A 23,175-nucleotide genomic window follows, 5' to 3' on the forward strand; every position below is an offset into this window, starting at 1 on the left:
AGATTAGTGAGACATAAGAGGACACCAGGAGCCCTCTGGATACATTTTAGAGCCAAAGCCACCTTCGGCCTTGTAGGAAGCTGTTTCCCTCCCAGCTGTGCATCCAGGAGCTGGTGGTGGAGTTGGAAGAGCTGTTGCTCACTTCAAAGGGGAGTTTGTAGATTCCAGATAATGGTGCTAGTTAATAATTCAGCTCATAACGCCCATCAGTTTGAAACATTTAAGGAAGAATGAAGTGTCTTTGTCAGTACAGAGAAAGAACAAGGGCTGCAGTTCTTTGCCTCAGATGTGAATGTCTCTGCTGAAAGATTAAAGCTCTCCTGGGTGCCATTCCCAGGGCTGCTGTGGGGACTTAAGGGTGTGTGTTCACTTTCTTGACCAGACATTGGAAATATCCCTATATTGCCCTGAATTAGGATAATTTACAAAAAAAAGGAGCCTCTTGTTTGTGCTCTCTGTCACACCTCAAGTTTTCCGTAGGATCTTAGCACTAGCCTTGGCAATGCTGAGGCAGTCAAGCCCTTCATGGATTGGGGAAGGTGTGTGTGTCCCACGTGGGACATTCCTGCAGGTCCTGCCAGCCTTTAGATTAATTAACGGTGGGCAGCTGGTACCCATAGAAGGCAAGGCAAAGATCTTGGAGCATGGGAGGACTTTGCTGATAATTTGTTTTGTTGCTGTTGTTTTACATTTAAAGCTTGAAGAACTAGAAGGATTCCTGTACTTTGAACTGCAGGCCGCAGATTCCCAATTTGGAGCTGTATTTTTTAGTCCCTGATAGGAACACACCCGCCATATGTGTGCCAGGGGACACACACAAGGCCCCAGATTTACTCAGCATTCCTGCTTCTTCCTAGATCTCCATCTGCTGGCAGATGTGCCTTTCAAGTGGGGGTGCTTTGGAAAGGAAGGAACAAGAGAGAGCATGTGAAAATGTGCAGCAGCTGCCAGCTGGGCTCCCTATGTATATAGTTATATTTATATGTGTGCACAGCTATATTTATATATGTGTATGTAGCTATAGTTATATATATGTCTATAGTTATAGGATAGTTATATTTTTATATATAGTTATATTGATATATGTGTATAGTTATATTGTGTATATAGTTAGATTTACATATATGGTTATATGTATATAGTTGTAGGTATATTGACATTTCATAGGTGTATTGATATTTAGATAAGTATATAGATATTTAAATAGATAACTTGACATTTTATACTGAATCTGCAGTAAGTTTTTTAATAGAAATGGGTGTTGAATTGCATTTTCTCTGTGTTTTAAATTGCAGATAATCGAGTGTTGTAGTTGAAAACATGCGTCGTGTTTCAGTAGTTGTGGCTGTCACGACAAATAGTACAGCGACAAGTCTACAAAAGAGGGGACCGACTTCTCGTTGGCATAATTTATTCATTTCCGTGAGTGACTCTAGGGGTGTCACAACCCCGCTTGCTGACCAGTTCGCTTTCCTGGGGCCCCTTTTCCAGGAGCAGCGGGCGTGACCCCCGGCCCGCCGCGGGTCCCGGACGCGGTGCTCCCGGTGGGTTCCCCAGTGCCCTCCCGCATCCCCGCTCCGGCCCGAGCCCGTGGCTCCGGCCCGCAGCATCTTCCACCTCCCCGCGGAGCCCGAGCGGCGGAATTCCAGACCTCTGACATCAGCTCGACCTGGAACCTCCCCGAGCCCGAGCCGGAGCGCGGGGGCGATGGGCAGAGCCCCGCGGGGCAGCGCGGCCGGCCCGGAGCCGCGGCGGGCCGAGCCCGGCCGGGTGTCCCCCGCCCCCGCGGGCCCGGGCTCTGCAGGCGGGCGGCGGGGCGGGAGGGGGAGCCCGCGGCCCGGCCGGGGGCGGCGGCTCGGCTGCTCCACCCGCCCGTGTCCGCAGGTACGAGCGCCCGGCCGGCTCGGGGCTCCCCCGCCCGCCCGTCGGGACCTTCCGCCGCTGCCGCCGGAGCCGCGCTCCGGCCCCCGCCCCGCCGCCCGCGCTCCCGGCAGCGGCTCCGCCGCCGGGTCGCTGCCCATGTCCCAGCTCTGCTCGCCGTCCACGCTCGCTGCCGGCACGGCCGGTGCCCGCCTCCGCTGCGGGGACGCCGCGCTTTGGAAACCTTCCCGGAGCGCGCGGGGGTGCTGGCGCAGGTCGGGCGATTACATGCGGACACTTCACTTTCAGCCATGCCTGCCTCGGGAGCTCTCTGTCTGCTATAATTTTCTCCCTTTGATCTCCCTGGATCCTTTTTCGGGCTGTGGAGCTCCGGTTGCACCTACCTGCCTGCTGCGTGTGTGCTAGAGAGAGTTTTCCTCTTTTTTTAAATACTTTTTTTGGTTAGAAATTCCAATTCTATTTTTTTTTAAGACCGAACCCAAACATCATCAGAGAGAGCCACACGGTTTTGTTAAACTACTGGAAATAACTTTTGCCTGGGATTTACAGCAGGATTCCCTCCCGGCCCGGCCCCTGCGGACTCCAGCAGGCTCACTGCCTAACAGGTTTGCAAAGTTTTCTTTTTTTCTTGTATATCCTCTTTTCTCTCCAGAGCCATGCGATCACTGTAACTTCAGTTTAATCAAAAACACTTTCTGTCTTAATTCTCCCAGTTATGAAGACTCGTCGATGCGTTTCATGTGACCTTTGGGCAGACCGTGGAGCTTTCTATTTTATTTTGTGGGGCCTTGAGTCAGGATCTTCTTAACGTGTGCTTGGAAGTGGTCATACCGGAACTGGGGCGCGCACAGAAATAGTGCGAGAGAAACCAGATACGCCGTAACTTTCTGCCTGATACCTGTTGGGCTTCGTGTCTAAACTTTGGCAGTGTTTGGGAGCCTTTTTATTTCCTGGGAACTTCCAGCCATGAAGAGGAGCTCTGTGCTTTATTAATGATCTTTGAGAACTCTACTCGGAGTCAGACTGTGAGCATGGATTTCTGAGGGAAAAGTAAAGCTGATCTCCAAACTTGAATGAAACACTTCTGGCATGAGGAAGATGGAAGGGATCATCTTCGTTTGGAAGGGAACAGTACTGGAGCAAGCCTTCTTGTCACCATAAATTCAAGGAATACCGCCTGCCTAATTTCTGGGAAGGATACCAATCGGTGCAGATAACATTCAAGGTTGTGCTTATGCTGTGGGAAATGCTAGCAAGAAGGTGAGGTGTCTCTGGAGGGTATTTGGGATGGATATTTTGAACCTGTGGGTCTTCATAACTCTTGGCCAGGAGACAGGAGGCCTCCGCATCCACGGGGAGACCTCCCCGTGCCTCATCTCGGTGGGACCGAGGAGTTCCTAATGCTCCCTGTGCACCCAAACTGACTTCTTGCTTGCAACCTGTTTCGCTGATCCTTCTGGATTTATCTGCCGGAGGACAGACTCACAATTTAGGATTTTGAATTTTTTTTTTTTTAGTTTGTTTGTTTAAAATATGCCTCTGAGCTCCCGGCGGCCTCTGAGCACGTGGCACGGGGCAAGAGGAGCGGCGATGGCGAGAGCCGGCGTCGCCGGGGAGCCGCGCTGGCGGTGACCGAGCCCCGCTCTGCGGCCCCTGGCTCTGTCCGCAGCCGGCTCGGAGCCCGGGAGCGGTGCCGCCGGCCGGGCCCGCCGCGGTGAGGACGCGTTCCCGAGCGGTATGAGCGGCCGGAGCCCGCTGCTGGTAGCATGAGTGCTGGCCCCCAGGTGCAGCTGGCTGTCCTCTGGCCTTGGCTGCTCATGGCGACCCTGCAGGCAGGACTGGGCCACACCGGGCTGGCGCTGGCGGCGGCCGTGGAGTCGGAGCGGGCGGCGGCGCAGAAAGCCATCATCAGGGTCATCCCGCTCAAAGTGGAGCCCATCATCCTGGAAGGGGAGTTCGCCAGCGTCGCCGAGGTGACTCCGGCCGAAGGGAAACTGCTCCAGGTAAAAGGAGCGGTGCCTGGTCGCGTTCCAGCGGCCTCGCCACCCGCCCCAGCCTGTCCCCTTTCCCTCCTGGCTGCCCCGGCTCCCCGAGCGGTGCCTTGGGTTCCCTGTCCCGGCGTGGATTTGTGGCGCGCTCCGTGCGCTGTCCCCGCGGGTTTGGTCACAGGGGCCGAGGGGACAGCGTCGTACTAAGGGCTGAGCCTTCCTTCGGGGCCGAGCTGTGGCTGCGCCTGATTACTGCTGAATTGTGGATGCGGTCGGCTGATTCCATAGAGATTATTTCGTATCTTAATTGATGTTATAAAGCTGAGTGTGTCAAGTCACATGTCGGGATGTGAAACATCTGACAGAAGACAGGATTAGCATTTTTTTCCCTGAAATTCATGAGGTTTTCCACACACTCTGCCGAGGTCGGGGTTCTGTTTCAGCCCCGAATCCCATCCTGGCTGTGCCCACCAGAATCCCTGGCCCTGCTTGTTGTTGCTTGTACCTAAAGGGTAAATGTTACCTACACAGGAGCTCCAGTGGTGTCACCACCAGGTACTTTTATAGATGAATTAATGCTGTTCGCTGGCCTTTATTAAGGGTAATCTATTAAGGCCACAGGTATCTCCACACCTGGGCAGGAAGTGCACGTGCTGCACAGCCAGAGCTGAGCCATTCACTGAACAGACCCATCTCCAGCACACACTTCATTTGGAGCTCAGTTTCCTGAGACCTGGTGTGCATTTTCTCCATTCTGTAGCTCATCTGCTTGGCAGTTGTGTGCTTTATTCTTGAGAACAAAAAAAAAAAAAATTACAGAATAGCCTGCATTAATATTAAGTCTTAATTTTCTCCTGGACTTTTCCAGGCCTTTCCAAATGGGGTATGTTGAAATCTTAATTACATTTGAAGTCTGGAAATTTAAATGAAAGTAATAAATTTTGTGTAGTTTAAGAAGAGAAGGACAGTTGAGCCAGCTTTAGAACATGGTCACCTGTCTGAAAGTGAACATTGACAATTTGTGACATGAATAAAGCCTGCTTTTCCATGCCTTTTGAACTCCTCAGGATGAAATCTCTGCTATAAAATTATATTACCAGGCTAAAAAAAAATCTGAGACAAATGCATTCAAGGTCCTCTTCTGTTGTGAGGCAATGTCCAGGAAAGTCAATATTTATTCCTTACTAAAGCTACAGTGGTGTTGCAACTGAGCACAAAGTATAGAGTAGGACCTTTTGGAAATGGGAGGATGATAACCTCTCCTGAGGGATGTGTGGAGGTTTCTAACCAAATGCAGCAATACCAAGTGGGAATTTTGTGCCATCACAGCAGCACCAACCAGGTGTTTGGAATAAAAAGCTGTGAATAGTGTCCAATTTCATCCTTTAAAAATCATCCTCCAAATGGAGAGGGCTGGGGAAACTAATCCAGCCTGTTGAGTTTGGGCACAACAGACACTGACCTGCCCTGGATGTGTTTCAGGCCTTGACTCTGCTACTCTGTGTGCTCAGGTGAGCTCCTGCTCCACATCCCACTGGATCCAGTGCAGGAAGTCCTGGTTTTAGCTGGCAGCACTGAGACAGGGGGTCAGGCTGTGCCTCCTGCAGCAGGATGTTTGCCTGGTGCCAGGCACTGTGCTCTGGGAGGACTTAGCCAAGTGTACGTGTGACCTCTCCTGCAGATCTCATGCTGTGGTTTCTAATTCTGCTGCTAAATATTGAAACTTGGCCTATAAAATGACGATGTTAGAGTTGTTTGGGTCCTGATCCTGCAGTGGGTTCTTACCTCTGGAAAGAAAAAACGGGAAATGGGGATATAATTCTCCAGGTACAAAAGAAGTAAGAAATTAGTGGGATGTATACTTTTCAGTTTGCTTTTAAATAGTGGGATATTAAACAGACCAGAATCAGGCTTTATTGGGACATCTCGTTTTGCACATGGTTGTCAACATCCCAATCTTGCAAAAACTTTAGGTCATGTGCTTAACTTTGATGTCACTGGAACTCCTACTTAATAAATAAACTTACGGCTGTGCATGCGTACCTGCACAATTGCTTCTTCAAATGCAGTTTAGGGACATAACATGGTACATTTACAGTTATTGAGTCAAGAAGTGGGGTTTTTACAGCATTTTTGGATAGGTCTTGGTTATGTCAGACTCTGTAAGGTGCTGCAGTCGGCCTGTCCAGGGGAACACAAACTGTAGAACTTAGCTTGGAAGAGAGGCATGGATGGCCCAGTCCTGTTTCCAAAGCAGTGCGCTCTTCTTTCAGAGGCAGAATAGGATTGCCCAGCGATCAGTGGGACAGAGTTGGCCCTGTAGGCAAGTCAGGTTTTCTTTATTATGATTTATAATTATCTTCATAGTGCTCTGATCAATATATTTTTAGAAATGCATTCTTAATTTAATACAGAAAATCCTGCACGCAAGTGATGGAACATCACCAAAGGTACTTCTACCAGAATGTCTTCCTGGTTTCGTTTCTCTTTGCCCTATTTTCCAGGATCACCTACAGAAATGGACTTTGATTGTGGTGTGTTACATCTTAGAAGCCAACTTTAGCAATATCCTCTTTACCTACAATAAAAGAGCCCCAGCGTTGAATTCCCCCTCCCAGCCTTTGCCCTTGTGAGTGGTTTTGTGGGAAATCTCTGTATGTCTGTTGTTGCCCAGTGGGCAAGCAGGAAGGTGCCAGGGAGCCGCCAGCCCTGCCAGTGTAACCCCAGCAGTGTTCCTCTGGCACTCCAATGCTGCTGCTGCTGTGTGATGCAAAGGGAGAGGAATTTCTCAAGCAGGCAGAGCCACTTAAGCCTTTATAGGTCAAAAAACCAACACCTCAGACTTCTTGCAGAAATCATCTCCAGGCTTGTGCAGTGCTCCAGCTTGTTCAGAGAGCTCTGAGCATTAACTCTTGCTGGACATGAGAAGAACCTGGGGAACTCACTGGCAGTTTCCAAACTGGAAATTTGGGTTTGGAAGTTTAAATTGGGAAGGAATCCTTCCCTGTGAGGGTGGTGAGGCCCTGGCACAAGTTGCCCAGAGCAGCTGTGGTTGCCCCTGGATCCCTGGCAGTGTCCAAGGCCAGGTTGGATGGAGCACCCTGGGACAGTGGAAGGTGTCCCTGCCATGGCAGGGGGTGAACTGGATGAGTTTTAAGAACCCTTCCAACCCAAAACAGTCTAGGATTCTGTGATCTCTGCTGGGCCATTGTAGGAGCCTGAACTGCTGTTAAAAGTTCCATGGAAATCAAAACCTGGCCCTTTATTACAGGTGGAGGAACCAAAGCTTTTAGACAAGTAGGTTGGAAGGAACATATTTGGAACTTACCAACAATGGACAATCCATGAGCAGCTCAGGATTTGACATACCCTTGGAATTGCAATTCCCGTGGCTGCCAATTAACTCCCTTTCACAGGATTGTTATAGAGATTTTTCAACTTTTTTTTTGATACTTCTGCTGCTCTATTGACTGATTTTTGAGGAATAAGTCTCATTTCCTTCTTGCCCTTGACTCAGTCTCCACTTGTTACTGGAGCGAGTTGATGTTGGTTTGAAGGTAGATAGGAAAATAAGGAATGTCTTGGAAAGAAAAGGAGATAGTCACTGGAAGGAGTTGCAAGAAGATTTTTCTAATTTGAATTACAACATGTGCAAATCTAATTGTGGAAGAAAAAACCCCTTTTTATTTGAGATATAGTTCATCACTTACAGTCTTGTTTAGGACAGTTCAAGGATGATCAAGATTCAAGGATGCATTATTAAAACTGAGCATTAATATCTTTTTGAGTGTGTATAACCCCGATCTTCTACACAGGGGAAAAGATGATTCCTTTAGTCTGTGCAGAGTGGCAGGAGTTGGTACAGTCTCTAGTTCTAGGGTATTTGAGAAAAAGTGTTAAAAGTTTGGGAAAAGCCCCTTTGAATGATATTTAAAAAGAGATGGATAACGTCACATTACTACAGGGAGGGCAAAGTGATCAGCAGTCCCAATCCCTTCACCTGCTGACACATAGAAAATTCCTGTGCATGTGTGGGACAGTGGCACAATCTCACTGAGCAAGCAGTGTGTAGAACTAGTCTTCCCAACATCCATTATTTCATTGCAAGTCTCACAGTACTTTATTCCATTTCTGTACAAACTCAGCAGTTTCATAATGAGGGGATTGTAGGAGAAAGTCAGCTTTCACTTACCCATGGAGTGCATTGTTTTAACTTATCACTGCAGGAAAACACCTGAAGAAAATAAAAACACAATTGAAGAAACCCACAGAAAAAGCTCCCTAAAGGCTCTGAACCCCCAAACCAAGGATTATCCTCCTTCCTCGTCTTCTCCCTGAAAAATAAATTATTTTAAAAACATTCAAATTGATCTGTTTAGGATGTATTGAGTGAGAATTGGAGGAGGAGCCTGAATCGCCTGGTTTTTTAGGTGGCATATACCATTCAGAAGGAGAAAATCAATCACAGATACAGTTAGAGGAGGAGTGTGCTGTTCAGAACAGCAGTGATAATTATCCCATGGAATTGCTGCAATGAACCTTAAAGGATCACCCTGGACAATGGAGAGTGTTCCCAGTGTTGCAAGTCACATGCATTTGGAATTGGAATCACCTCCTTCAATGCTCACAGAGGTTTATGCTCCCAACCCATCCCAAAGTAAATACCCTAGTATCTTCTCTACTCCAAGCTCCTGCATCAACAAAGGCATGTTGAGTGCATAATGATGACAGAGAAGTGAGAAAGTTGAACCAAATGATTATGGGGACTTAAATTACGTGTGAATAAACTGGTCAGATAGCACAATGTGAGGCAGTTCAAAGGAGCAGTTTCTGCCTCTTGGAACAGCTCGTACTCGTGTACACAGACTTGACTTAGCATTAAGTAATGTGCGAGAACTGCCTCAGAAGCAGCAATAATGGAGCCACTTGGCCTCACTGCTGCACAATAAAAATGGGTGCCTAAGTACCAAAAAGTGTTACTCTGACACAAACCATCAACAGGAAATTGCACTGAAAGACTGAGATGAATGGCTCCTACAGAGGAAAAAAAACCACACTTTTTTACATTGCACGTAGACTCTGTTCAGGAGAGGCTAAGACATTTGGAATTGTATAGCCTGGAAAAAAGAACTTCCAGGGTTACCTGATCATGGCCTTCCAGTACCTGAAGGAGCTGACAAGGAAGATGGAGAGAGACTATTTACAAGGTCCTGGAGAGACAGGACAAGGGGGAATGGATTCAATCCAAAAGACAGTAGATTAGATATTAGAAGAAAGTTCTTCCCTGTGGGGGTGGTGAGGCCCTGGCACAGGGTGCCCAGAGAAGCTGTGGCTGCCCCTGAATCCCTGGAAGTTTCCAAGGCCAGGTTGGATGGGGTTTGGAGCACCCTGGGACAGTGGAAGGTGTCCCTGTGAATGGCCGGGGGTGGAACGAGCTGAGCATCAAGGTCCCTCCCAGCCCAAACTATCCTGAGATTCTATGAAAGTAGAAGCTGTCTTGGGGAACACACAAAGCAGTGACTCAAAAAGGCTGTAGCCACCCAACACAGGGACATTGGTAGTGTTGAAGAAACCAATTGGCCCAAACAGATCTCTTAGAAATTGGATGTAGAGTATGAGTGCCATGTTGGTAGTGTCCAGTGTAACCCACAGTGTGGATTGGTTCAATGTTGGTGCAGGATTTAAGTGTAACTGGAAGGTGAGCCGTTAAAATCCAGATGTAGAGTAGGAATCTCAGAGTTGGCTGCTGGAAGAGGTTGATCTTAGAGGCTGTTTCTGAACCTCCACCATTCTCTTGAGCACATACAGAGGCTGAGCTGGAGCTTTCCATGGTGTGTCTTCTCCTTTCCTCACACAGAAAACATGTGACAGGAAACTGTTCCCTGCTTAAGGACTTTAAAGGACTTTAAACCTAAATCTCCTAGCTTCCCAGTGCACCATCTGGTGCTGGTTGCAGTTGCAGTTGAATTATTTATGACGGTGGGCGCAGATCCATCTTGAACTGAAGATTTTCAGTACTAAAAAGGTGACTGTTCTGGAGACTCAGGACTGGAGCAGAGATCTGTGGTCAGGAGACTCAACCCACCGGGCTGGAGTGAGTGACAGTCAATAGAGGACATCTGGCCATGTACAGGCCCTGGAATACATCCAGGGAACAAGTGGACATTTCCCAAAGATAAGCTGGCAGAGGGGTGAGATTACGGGAGAAGGGAAACAGGCCCCTGTGATGCAGGCTGCAGCCAGGCTGAATTTGTGGTAGAATGATCCTGAACCATTAGAGGAATTTTCTTCTGTGCCTTCATGAAGTGAAAGCTTTGGTGGGCATTTCCTGTTGAGGAAGGCTGTTCTGAACTGCATGTGAATTTATTATTTTTAAACTAAAACCTTCAGAATTGTCAAAGTAATAGAGCACCAACTCAGTATGATCAAAGAGGGCTCTCTTGAATCAAACTGGATTTTGGACAAAAATTAACATGCTTTTTTATTTAATATATCTCAGTGGCTTTCCATGCAGTGAAACATACCAAAAACATGCCTAAAATGTTCGCGACCTTGCCTAAAAGCTTTCTGTGGACTTTGCCCAAAAGTCATAGTATGAAAACAAGCAAGTTTTAACCTAAACCGAGAAAAGTAATAAGTACAATGGGAAATGTGCAGTGTAGTTTGATCTTCAGGTCTATCATCTTCAGTATAATCAACAGTCTATGTTGCAGGGATTGCCAAGGGTCAAATAAGTGAATTTTTTTGTTATAAACAAAGCAGAAATATAAAATAAATCTCAGTACAAGGGAATATATCACATTTCAGTAATGCACATTCATATTTTATTGCCCTTTTGGTCTTTCCTCCATTCAAGATCTCGCTCTTGGCTAAAGCAGCACAGGTATAACGTAGACAGAAGTGGTGTGGATGGTCATGGTGGTCTCTTCTGTCTTTGAGTTCTGTGATTTATGACTTAGTTTTAATATCTGTTTATTTTCCCCCTTATTTCCCTGGCTGTAAAGAACAGGAAGCACTGCACAGCCTTTCATTTGCCCACAACACTTTCAGGCTGCATTAAGGAATTGTAATCACATCTCATGCTTCGGAGCTTTGGGCCTGCTGCCAGCACGGCTCAGGCGGGAGTTGGCTAAGAGTTGGCTTGGGACGTTTTCATCTTGTTTTTAGGAGCATCAAGGATTGGCCTTACTTCAGAACAAGGCACTTAAACATGTAGGTCAGTGTTCAAAGGTAGTCGAGAGAAGATTGGTTTGAATGTGCTTAAGTTGTATGGGTTACTCCTGTGCTGCCAGATTTCTGTGGAAGACTCTCTTCCCCCCTGCAGCCACCCCATTCAAATTATCTACAATTTTGGGTGTGTATTCTCTTTCCGTGCATGTTGAGATCTGAATCATCTGCCTAAATCAACGGATGTATTCTCACCTCGTCACTTCCCCATCCCTGAAGGGTCTGTTAAGGGCATTAGTGGCCCTTTGATCTCTCTTTTGTTCTCCATCTCAGTAATTTGGTCTCCAGTGATCAAATGGGTTAATCTAATGCTTATTATTGTGCTTAGCATCAGGGTAGTGGCAGAGATGTACTGGATTGTCAAACACAGCAGTTCTGACTGGGGAGTTGAATAAATTCCTCTGGCCATAAACTCTGTGAAACAAATCAAAAGCTTTTGACTGAGTTTGGTTATGACATGTTACTTCTGAATGTAAGTAAAGCAGTTTGGGGATTAAATTTGCTTTGCTTTGGTAAAAGGTATGTGAATTCTAGTTCAAAGTTACATGAAAGGATAGATTTCAACTTCCTACTTTCAGAGCTCCTCAGCAGCTGTGTTTCCATGGGGTGTGCATTGGACAGCCACTGTTGGTGCCGAACTGTAGGAGGGACATGTCCATTGCAGAAACTCAGAGAGAATCACCCTGGGATTGAGTTGATCCAGATGTAAAAAATGAACAGCACTCTAGTCCTGTTAGAGATATGAAACAGTTCTCCTTACAAAGGCCAAAAAGCCAAAAAACAGAGCAGGGCAGGCACAGTGTCTAGAAAGGGTATGGGGTGATGGCCACATGGCAGAGCAGAAGAGACAAGTTCTAGGGAGTGAGTGGAGAACACTGGCTCTTTCATTAGTTGAATTTTGTGCAGGATCCTGCACCAAAATGTTACTTTCAGATTGTTTAAATATAGGGAATATCTCTGAGGATATGAAAGTCAAATAAGAGAGTGAATTGTGATAATTCCTGTAGCTTCCTGTGTGTCAGTTTGAATCAGACGTTAAATCTTGGCAAGTTAGTCTCTTTACACAACCATCCAGTGTAGAGATACATACAGCTCCAGAAACCCAGCCTTGACTACTTTTTAGAGTAGTAAGAGAGATAGTGTTTGTGTTTGTGTTAGTGCTCCAGTCCTGAGTCCTGTTCCTTGCAAAATGATCTGAATAACTTTTTGTTTACTAAGACAGTTCTATTCTAAAATAAGTGGAACCTCCCCAAGGTCCTGAAGAGATAAGAGTTCCCCTTCTTCTGCTTGTGATGCTGTATCTCTGCTGCTAAGTATCCTGTTGGATGGTACTCCTGCAGCCATGCTGTGGGTGCGCATTGTCCCTGAATGTCAGTGCTGGACACTTCTCTCCAAACATTTCCCTGGGGCCACCAAAATGCCACTGTCCTCCCCATTACCCTCTGTTTCACCTGGCTTCATTCACATAACATGCCTCAGGCCATATAGTCCCACTCAGGTATTTTTTTTTCCTCATCTGCTCTCTAAAATGTCTTTTTTTAATCTTCTGTAATTTTCATCTTGCTTAGAATAATAGTTACTCTCGTTGCTTTTCTGTGTGTAGCAGTTCACAGAAGGGTTTAGGCTGTTTTGTGTCAGCATTTCCTTCCAACACTTTGCTCTCCTCAGAGGAATAATCTGGTCATTCCATTGCCTCCTTAAGAGGACCTCTGACCTCTCTTTTGTCACTCCAGGGGACCCAAAGCTGCTGTTTGTAAACTTTGCCCAACTTCTCCATGAGCAAAGCACGTCAGATTTAAGTGATGGACAAACCCCGCGTGCTTGTACAACACGCAGCCCTTATGTTAAAAAAGATCATTAAACAACTTGTGTTGGTTTTTGGTTGAGAAACCACCATTTCATCATTTCTGGCACTTGCACCTGGTTGTGGCCTGAGTTGGTGGCAGCTCTTTTCTTTGTGCTCCTTCTCTGGCTGCCTCTTTTGTGGTTGCTTTCTCCACAGAACAAACTGGGGAATGCCATGCTGGCATTGGCCTTTTCCACACCCTCATTCAAAATCCTGCTTCTGAAAAGCTACTCTGGGACAGTGACAATCATGTACTTTATTCCCGCTGAGATGTTAAGAGGCCAAAAATCATCCACAGTTGTGTTTTAATTTGGAAAAGGCTGACATGAAATCAAATAAGGTCATTCAGAGGAATCTGAGAGGGCAACCAGGAGTTACATCCTTTGCATCAAAGTGTTTGAGGACACAGCAGTAAGAATGAAGATAAAATGTACCTCTCAAGAAATACTTGAAAAATGAAAAAAGCCTATCAGGATACCTAAACATAAGAGTAAGAAAGTATATAAAAGCATCCTGGAAAAGCAAGAAATTTGGTAAAATTAGAAAAAAGACGAACAGCCTAAAAATGCGTGAAGACAGTGAAGAGAGACGAAATAATTTGAAAATGGTAATGCTAGATTCTCTTCAGTCACAAGCAGAACACTCACCTGACAATTGGTAGGATCTATAAAAAATTAAAGTCTGAAAGCTGTGCTTAGGGCAGCTAAACTCCTAGCAGAAAAAATGAATGCAATTCTCCTTGTTCTTTCATCTGTCTCAGGCTGAAATGTCTGGAGATGAGATGGTGATGGAGATAGACATAATTACCACTATCAGTCGCTGGGATCAGGTGGTATTCACCCAAGGACTGGGGAGGATGAAATCATTGAACTATTAACTTCTCTATGAACTCTTATTTAAAATCCCTGGAAGGTGGCTGATGGGGTTCCAGTTTTCTCTGAGCTCCAATCCACAAAAGCTCAGAGCAGTGTGTTGTAAAATGGTAAGCTGATAGAAATTATAACACAGAGTGCTACGAGTAGATGTGAAGGAGTCAACAGTGGCATCAGTTGGGCAGGTCTGGCTGAATTTCCCAAATGCAGAGGCTTCCAGAGAAACTAAGATGTGGATTAAGAAGGAGGCTTCTGGATAAATAATTATTGGAAGGTAAGAGGCAGGTGGAAGGAATAACTAGCAGACTTTCCCTTTGGAAGGAGCCAGTGGCTACAGCTGTGTGTGCTGTAACTGTGCTATCCCAAGTGTTGATGAGCACATGGAAACAGGAATACATGGTAATATTCTAGAGCTTTCCAATACACGATCTAATTAGAAGTAATGAAGACAAGGTTCATCTGTGAATCATTACATGACCTTATGAGACCAAATACTTCAGAAGAACATGGAGAATCAGTCATTTTTTTACATTCAGGTGATGGGCTCTAATTTGCCCATTGCCACAAGTGTGTCTTGTGATTTTAACAGACTGGTCTGTGCAAGTGTCAGCTTGGTATGTGGTGGTTGTCATGAAGACAGAGGGAACATTAGCAATGAAAATGAGAGAATAAACCAGAGAATCTCTTTGATCTCCTGTGGAAATCCCAGGTACATCCAGATGTTGAATCCTGTGTGAAGTTCTGTTCCCTACAGCTCTAAAAAAGCAGTAGCTGTATTGGAAGATGTTTGGAGAAAAACATAAGGATAAAAGAAAGCATAAGGTGTGTTTTATCCAAAGAAAAACAAACTGGACTAACTCTCTGCTGGCTGGAAAAGAGGCAGCTGACTGGTGATACGGAGAAGATCCATAGAGTTGTGAATAGGGATTGACTGTTAGTTTCTCTTCATATGAAAATAATGGGGCATCACATGAGGCTACTAAGAGTCAGGTTCAAAGGGAAGTGCTCTTCAGTCACTGTACAATTAACATGTACAATCCCTTGCTGCAGGAACTGCTTTGGATGCTGAAAGTTTACAGAGGTTCAAAAACCACTGGAACTAATGAATGGGAGAAGGCTTCATCAATGGCTGTGAAATAACAGGTCCCAGCTTTGCCTCTGGGAGTCTATAAAATATCGGAGGCTTGGAGAATGCCTGTGACAGAAGCCCTACAAGCTTGTCCTGTTCTTACTTCTCCTTCAGAAATCCAAATCAAGGCAAAGATGTTGAGCTGCACAGACCTTTGGTCCAAATCCTCCCCTGCATTCTTCTCTCCTGCAGAAACCTTCCAGCCCAAGCCCCACTGCCCTCAGCACCAGCCCTTCCAGCCCCCTTCTGCTCTTTTAGGCAAGTCTGGGAAAAACTGCCTAAGTACCTCCCTCATTCTCCATCACTGAGATGAAGGTCAGTTCTTTGTTCACATAGAAAGCACTGGAAGGTTCCTTAGGTTCAAATATTGAAAACATGACAACATGGCTTTCAGTTTCATGGTGCTGTCAATCAGCATTTGTATCTCTTGGCACTTTGGCCTTCATATCATGGAATCTTGGAATAGCCTGGGTCAGAAGAACTTTAAATATCATCTTGTTCCAAATCCCTGCCATGGACAGAGACAGCTTCCACTAGACCAGGTTGCTCCCAGTCCTATCCAGCTTTACTGAACACAGCATTTTTATTCTTTGTCACCCTCATCATTCGTGATTCCTTAACTATGTTTCACTGATGGGATAATAACTCTGTGTGTGTATCTCAAGCAACAAAACCTGGATCTTTGATACCTTGCAGAGAGTTTGAGTACAGCACATGCTCTCAGCAGTTATCTTCTAAGAGCTGTATCTCAATAACAGTCAGATATTCCTGCATTTGAAATAAGAGTTTCTCTACTTATTTGAGAATATATATTTTTTGAAGATCTGTTGGCATACTCCCCTTTCCTTGCCTAGGGAATGAATCAAGGTAACCTGCAAATATCAGATACTTCATCACCAAGAAAACCAGTTGATGTGGAATCATAGAATCATTTAAGTTGGAAAAGATCTTTAAAATCATCAATTGTAACCATAAACATTTATCTTGAAACAAATAGGACTGAGACTACTGGGGAAAAAAACCCCAGCCATGGTCCTATGGCCATCAGCTGAATTACTCTACACTGCTAATGGAAGGAAGCCCCTAAATTTGCCCTGAATGGCCATAAATACTTTATGCATTTTAGAAAGATATATTTTATTTAGAGGTATCAGATAAATAAATCAGATAACTACTTCTGTGACATAAATTCTTACCCCAACTAGGACGTCAAAAATAAGCTTCAAGCCCTTGCCAACCATACCATTTTAGACTGGATTTTGGGGCAAATGTATTCATTGAAGCATTGGTCAGGCACTGGCAGGGGCTGCTCAGGGCAGTGGTGGTGTCCCCACCCCTGGAGGGGTTTAACAGCCCTGCAGATGTGGCTCTTGGGGACATGGGGCAGTGGTGGCCTTGACAGTGCTGGAAGAATGGTGGCACTCAATGATCCCAGAGGGCTTTCCCAACCTAAAAACTTCTATGTTTCTATGATTTGTGTTTTTAGGTCTTCTTGTTCAGCTAATGTCAAAGAAGGTATTTTGAGGTGCTGTAGTTTCTGTCTCAAATCATGGAGCCAGGGAATTCAGCGTGCTTGATGGTGCCCAGCACTGGAAATTTTGGCTGTTCCAGGGGCAGAAAGATGGTTTAACTGACAGGCCAGAAGTGGGAAATGTGGGATAATGTCCCAAAGGGCAGCTTGCAGAAACAAGGGGCTTTGCAAAATCCATTTCTTCAGGTGCCAACAAGTCCTGGCCCCGTTGTCTACAGGCCAGCCTGTTCCTTGGAATCCTGGTATCACATTCTTGATTTTGCAGCCTGAAGGATTAATTGACATCTGTCTAATTCTTCTTCCCCAAAAGCTGAGTTCAAGATAAGCAAGTTGGTGATTCTGCAGGCTTTGGTCTGGCTGGGACAGGCTAAGGGAAAGTTAAAGCCAGAGGGACTGGAGCATCTTGCCTGTTCTCCCAGCCTGACTGGAACAGAAGACAAGACATCTGCTCCAGTCCCTCTTCTGAGCTCTCCCCTCCAGATTCTGGTGGTTATTAGAAGCAGCTTCTCTTTCCTTAACCTTTCATCCCTACTGTGTTTCAGTGGTCCTGGATAGTTCACTGGGCCTGGTGAGCTGTGATGTACAGATCACGCCAGTGCAGACAGCTGGGCAACTATTTCTGTCCATCTGAGGGATTTTCAATTTTAACTCCATGGTCCTAAAATTCTATAGGAAGCTTTGGTAAAAGAGTGGGGACTTCTACCCCAGCATGAGATCTCAAGCAGAATCTCACCATCCAGACACCACAGGGCTGTGGAGGGCTGTGGCAGCTTGTTTGTTACTGTAACTATGTTCCTAAATGTGACTTCCCTGGCAGCACGAAGTTCTGCCGGAGGGTAAGAAGGACCCTCTGCTAAATATTTGACATCCAGGATCTTTGTTTCCCCTTCCCAGATAAGGTTTCTTACGTGTTTTCCTGAGGTCATACCTAAGTTTTGCTTGGAGCCAGAAAATAGCCCTTCTTTTTCCCCCAGTGACCCCCAGACCTTCACGGACAGAGAACTTTGTTTCCTCAGACACTGATGTCAAGCAGAGCATCCCCTTCTGTCTTGTCCAGGACCATACCCTGCAGGAGGCCTCTGTCCATTTGTATCATGAGCTGGGAGATAAAGAGGTGCAGTGATATTGATAATTGCATAACATACTGTATCAGGAGATGTTTGATACTGCCCAAGTGTTGTGCCTCCAGCCATCAGTAAATTCCATCAAAGGTCAAGATGTTCAATGGCCTCTCCAGAGGATGGCTCCATTCCTGATGTCTGCATGGCTGTGGAGTTCCATGAAACTCTACACCAATGCTGATGCTTTCAGGAATGCTACTCAGGCAGACTGTGGCTTGCAGACTACTCTAATAGTGCTTGAGATGCCCCATCTGTGGAGAGAGAATTGGTGCATGGAGTTGCCTCCTGAATGTGTATGTGGATTGTCATTTAAAGGAGAAAAGGAGATAAAGGGATAGAATTGGGTTGTTTGGAGATGTACAAATCCACATGAACTACTGTCCCTGCCTCCACTGCAGTTTTGTTGTTGGGGTGAATTGTCAACCCACAATGGGGAGTCTGTCCCTGCTTCCCATTCTGAACACATACATATGGAAGTCTGCATCCCAAAGAACACTGTTTAATGCTGGGAACATTTTCCTTCTTCCATGGCAGGACTGGGATCCTTGTGCCATGACTTCTGAAGTTAGGGGGGAAAAAGGTGGAATGAAACTGGTGGTGTTTTTGGGTGGCCATAGTGCTTTAAGCAGACAAGATGAATGCAGGGAGTTAGGCTGATGTTTCCATGAAGACAAATTTCTTTGTGTTTGTTTAATTCTGTTGACCATGTTGAGAACTTCAAGAGATTTTTAAACCTTCTAAACTCCAGCTAAGCATCTGTGTGAGTGTGGGCTTAAGCAGGTAGGCTGGAGAACTCTGGGTGTTTTGGGAGTATTCCTTTGCTTTCCTCTGGGACCCAGGTGAAAGCTGCTGAATTTTAAGACCTTTGAGGATTTTTTTTTTTTGTGTGTGTATGTTAGCACAGATTTGAAGGATGATTTTGTATTGAATTGTAGCTTGTCTGTGTCCTGGTGGAGAGGTCACATTGCCAGGAGAGGTCAGTGATGGTTTGGCTGCCTCGTGGCCATGCAAACCAGTCCACAGTTTGGGCATTTGTTACGGATTTCCTTTAATCCAGTCTGGCAATTCCTGTGATCTTCGATCTCCTCCATCTGAATTGTACCCAGAGGTTCGCATCTGACCTTTTGACCATGATATCAGTCTGGCAGCCTATGTTAATTTGTTATTTCATCACGATATTGTCCTTTCATTGACCTTTGGTTGTTTTCAGAGTCAGTGCTTTCACGAGTGCAAGTCTCTCATCCTCTGTATTTTGAGCTCTTTGTTTTTGGATTATATTGGTGTCTGAGACTGTGTCTGGTCACACTAAAATGTGCATTTCTCATGTGGAAGATATCAGAACTGGTGGCAAGCCTTGTCTTTGACATTATTTATGATGGTCCAGGACTTAGTGTTTGTTATCTGTGCTGAGATTGCCACAAAGAACTAATCTAAGTTCCTCCATTTGATTGACTTTTCCAGTTAAATAGGTTAAATGATTAAATGATTAAACTTAATTGATTAGAGTAGGGTAAAGAGGACAGAACAATGTATGAGCATCTCAAGTGCATTTCTGATTTATTCTTCACCTGTGGAAATTTCAATGTGTAGAGTCTTGCCCACAGAAATGTTTGAAACCTGACACGTGTAGCTGAATTATTCATTAAGCAAACCTCTACCAAACTCCCTTCTCTCTCTCCAGTTGAGAAAAGAAACATCTTGGGGTAAAAAATGAACTGAAACATCCTGTTTATCAAATGTTTCTGTAGAATTTTTTCTCTTATGCAAAGCCCAGTTCAGTGATCACCCAATGAACACTGGTGGAGGGGGAGAGCTCTGAGTTTCAAAGTAATTTCTTTTTTATCTTTAAATTTGGATATTTGGTTGTGTTTTGTTGGAATTCAGAGGAACTTCAGAAATTGAACTGTCTTTCAGATATGTTTGCAGGGAAAATGTATCTGCCATTTCCACTCAGACTGTACCTGTAAGCTGATATCTTTGGGGTTTCTGTGAGCTTCACTGGTTTGTTTTGCTTTGTTTCCAACCATGTTTTAACAAGATAAGCATCTCTCCGTATTTTCCCTTCAATTCAGTAATTGCCTTCTCTAGTGACCCATTTCCTGTGCTCTTCTGTTCAGGTATCAAGACCTCTGTGCACAGCCCACGTACTCCAGTGCATAGAGCCTTCACTTAATCATATTATCATCTCAGGTAATTCATTAAAAGCTCCTCAGAACAGCAAATGGAACAAAAAAAAAAGCACTTATTACTCTCAACTCCCTCCCCAAAGACACAACCCTTGTAAACAGAGCTGCTGACCAGATGCCTGGAAATTTGACATCATCAGCCACCGAGGTGGGAATTGAACTTCTTTCAGGTTTTCAAAGTTCTTTCACTGAAATCATTTAGCCCCCCAAACTTCCATGCAGTTGTTATCAACTCAGTGTTTGCCACTGTTCTGACGTGCTGCAAAGCAATAAAGAAAAAGACATGTTTGAGTATATGTAAGATTCAAACCATAAAGCGATTTCTAACAAAAACACAATAATTGAGGTTCTACATCAAAGAAATAAGGAAACAACTTTGTCTCTTGAAGCCAGATGTGATGTGTTCTCTTAAAAGGAGCTGACCAAGTGTTCAGGTCTATTCTGCATCCTCAGAGCTCACATTTGTGATCTTGCTTGATAAAAATCCTGGATAACTGATGACATCTCCTCAGGAAGCGGGGGGATGGCTGCCTTGCAGGAACATGGGAATGCAATGTACTTTTACCTGCGATTGACTGGAAGTTCAGGCTCAAATGAGAAATCAAGGTTGTAAATTCAGATAACTGAACAAAAGTCAAGTTGATAATGCTTTTTCTCCTTCTTGCCTGGCAATACTGTTTTGATCTTACTGGGACAGTGCTGGGTCAGTGTTTTTAACAGTGTGATCCTGCCTGGAGCCAAGCAGACACAGATTGTTGTGTTCATCTTCACACCCTGAGGTGTCCAGGGGCCTCACAGGCGTGCTGCAGGGGGAGGTGAGCGAGGCTGAGCTGAGCCAGTCCAAGGGCAGCAGGAGAGCGACCGTGCTGCGTCTCTTGGGGAGCGTCCCCAGAGATACCCACAATAAACCCAGCCTTGCTAAACTGCCTGATCAGTTTAGTTACTTGACATCAAAGCCTGGAGCCAGGTTTAAAGGAAGATGGAAACTTGAGCCAAGAGTTTAATTCTGTGTCAGCTCTGCTGCCTTTTTTTTCCCCCAGCAATAACAAACAGTAATCAATTGGGATATTTCAGCCATGAGAGAAGAAGGCTTCAGTATGACCTAATTGTGGCCTTCCAGCACCTGAAGGTAGCTGACAAGAAAGATGGGAAAGACTATTTACAAAGACCTGGAGTGACAGGACACAGAGAATGGCTGCCCAGTGCCAGAGGGCAGGGCTGGATGGGGGGTATGGGGAAGGAATTGTTCCCTGATGGCGGTAAGGCCCTGGCACAGGATGCCCAGAGAAGCTGTGGCTGTCCCTGGATCCCTGGAAGTGTCCAAGGCCAGGTTGGACGGGGCTTGGAGCACCCTAGGACAATGGAAGGTGTCCCTGCCCATGGCATTTGGCTGGAACTGGAAACTGGATGAGCTTTAAGATCCTTTCCAATCCAAACCATTCTGGGATTCTGTGATTCCATGATATTAGATCGTGTTGAACCTCTCCCAGCAGTGCTCTGAGGTCACTGCTTCCATAAGTTGTTCTATCCTCATCTCTTTACAGTCAGGATTTTTGTACAAGACAAGAGACTTGCTTTGCTGGTTTTAAAATGACAATTTTCTTACTTTTACTGGAGAACATGAAGCCAAAAGTGCCTTTACTTAGAAGTAAGAAAAAGTTTTACGTGGAAGTGAAAAATAACATCTGCGATGGTGCTTCTTTCTTCAGGGAATCCAGTCCCTGCTGTTAGACTTAACCCCTCCAAAAGGTTGTTTTCTGTGCAGAGGAGTTTTAGCTCTTTGGTGGAAAGTCATTGGAAAGGGCTGGGACTTCTTGGGTCAACTGCTTGAACACAGTGTGGGTGTCTGTCCCAGGGCAGGTGAACCATGCAAGGGCCCAGGGGGTCTGGGGTTGTCTCTAAAGGGAGATGGGGCAAAGCAGCTCAGCAGGTGTGGGCTACGCATGGGCACAGTGAACACGGCAGGTACTTGGAGTCAGGAGAGAAAGCCCAGTAGGAGAAAAAGGTCAAGGTGGGTCCATCCTCCCAAAATCCCAGCATCAGGAGCTTTGGGGTCATCCAGGCTGGAAATGACAGACAGGATACTTGAATTGTTACCTGGAATGGATCTTGTCCCATGGTTTATCTGGATCTTTTATATCTTCACATCATCCGTCAGCAGGGAGTGTCACTCAGAGCCTATGAGAAGAATTCTTGTTTATTTTACACCTTTTCCTTGGTTTGAAGTGACACCTTCCTCTTTGCATTATGAAGAAGAGTGAATAATTAATCTGTATTTGCATCATTTCCAATGTTCACAATTTTACAAGGTACCATCCTCTTCTGGGTGGAGCATCCTGAGCTCTTCTTAGCCACAAATTTCCCACCTTTTTGCTACTTGTCTATTTTTTCTACCTGTGCTCTCTTTCAGATTTTCCCATGTTGAGAGTCACCATTACCAAATGGCCTGTTGAGCTGTAAGTGTGCCATGGACAGCATTTCCCAGTCTTTTTTCCCCCATAAATTCCTAACTTTATCTCTTTATCTGCTTTATTCACTAGGGCAGGAAAATATTTATTTATTTATTTATTTATTTATTTATTTATTTATTTATTTATTTATGTAGTTAGTTAGTTAGTTAGTTAGTTAGTTAGTTAGTTAGTTAGTTAGTTAGTTATATAAAATAAATACAGTGCGCATCAACAATGTGATGCTTTCAGAAAGTGTTCTAGAATAATTCCAGGATCTCTCCTGAGTTTAATGAGCTATTTTAAAGTCTATATCCTTGTCTTTACAGCTCAAATGATTGTTCTAGGCACATCCCTTTGTCCTCACTGGTACTAAATTTCCCCTCTCCCAGCACAGAACCATTTCAGCAGCAGTTACACACAGGGCTGATCCCAAGTCCTTGCTGAAGACTTGCTCTTCTTTTTCCCTCAGTACTGCTTTCCCCTCTCCTACTTTCTGTGCCATAACTCATCCCTCACTTGATGTGACCCCAGGCCTTGTGAGACCCTTTCCCAAACCTGTCCAATTCATTACAACTGCAGCAAACGAACTTGCTGGGTTCATTTTCAGACATTTTCATGAGCTGAATGAGCTCATGGAGGAGTCAAGGATGGGGTGAGCAGTGGGGAATGTGTGGCCAGGAGCATGGGAGGAGGTGGGAGCTGTTGGTATCATGTTGCTCAATAAACCATCCAGTGGGTAGCCCGAGATCCTTCATGCAAGTCTTCCCAATCAGTCTGAGATTGGATAATTTGGATTTTGAAATGTGGATAACTCAAAAAAAAATTTCATCTGCAAATTTTGTCACCTCATTAATTTACCCTTTCCCAAGTAATTTATGACCATGCTGAAATGCTCTGCATGGGAACTTCCTGACTTCCTCCGTGGTGCCTTATGATGCAAACAA

At 45.2% G+C, this 23,175-nt stretch overlaps 1 protein-coding gene across 1 annotated transcript in view; it reads left to right on the top strand.

The window, feature by feature from the left end:
* Positions 1-1,294: 1,294 nt before the first annotated feature.
* Positions 1,295-23,175, top strand: part of RNF43 (ring finger protein 43) — a 61,226-nt gene continuing 39,345 nt past the window's right edge. The window contains exons 1-3 of the mRNA XM_054647140.2: positions 1,295-1,422; positions 2,353-2,486; positions 2,595-3,884. Of these exons, the coding sequence (XP_054503115.2) occupies positions 3,648-3,884 (237 nt within the window). The 5' untranslated portion in view covers positions 1,295-1,422; positions 2,353-2,486; positions 2,595-3,647. The remainder of the gene's footprint in view (positions 1,423-2,352; positions 2,487-2,594; positions 3,885-23,175) is intronic.

This window comes from Agelaius phoeniceus, chromosome 20, assembly GCF_051311805.1.
Source record: "Agelaius phoeniceus isolate bAgePho1 chromosome 20, bAgePho1.hap1, whole genome shotgun sequence".
Classification (NCBI taxonomy): domain Eukaryota; kingdom Metazoa; phylum Chordata; class Aves; order Passeriformes; family Icteridae; genus Agelaius; species Agelaius phoeniceus.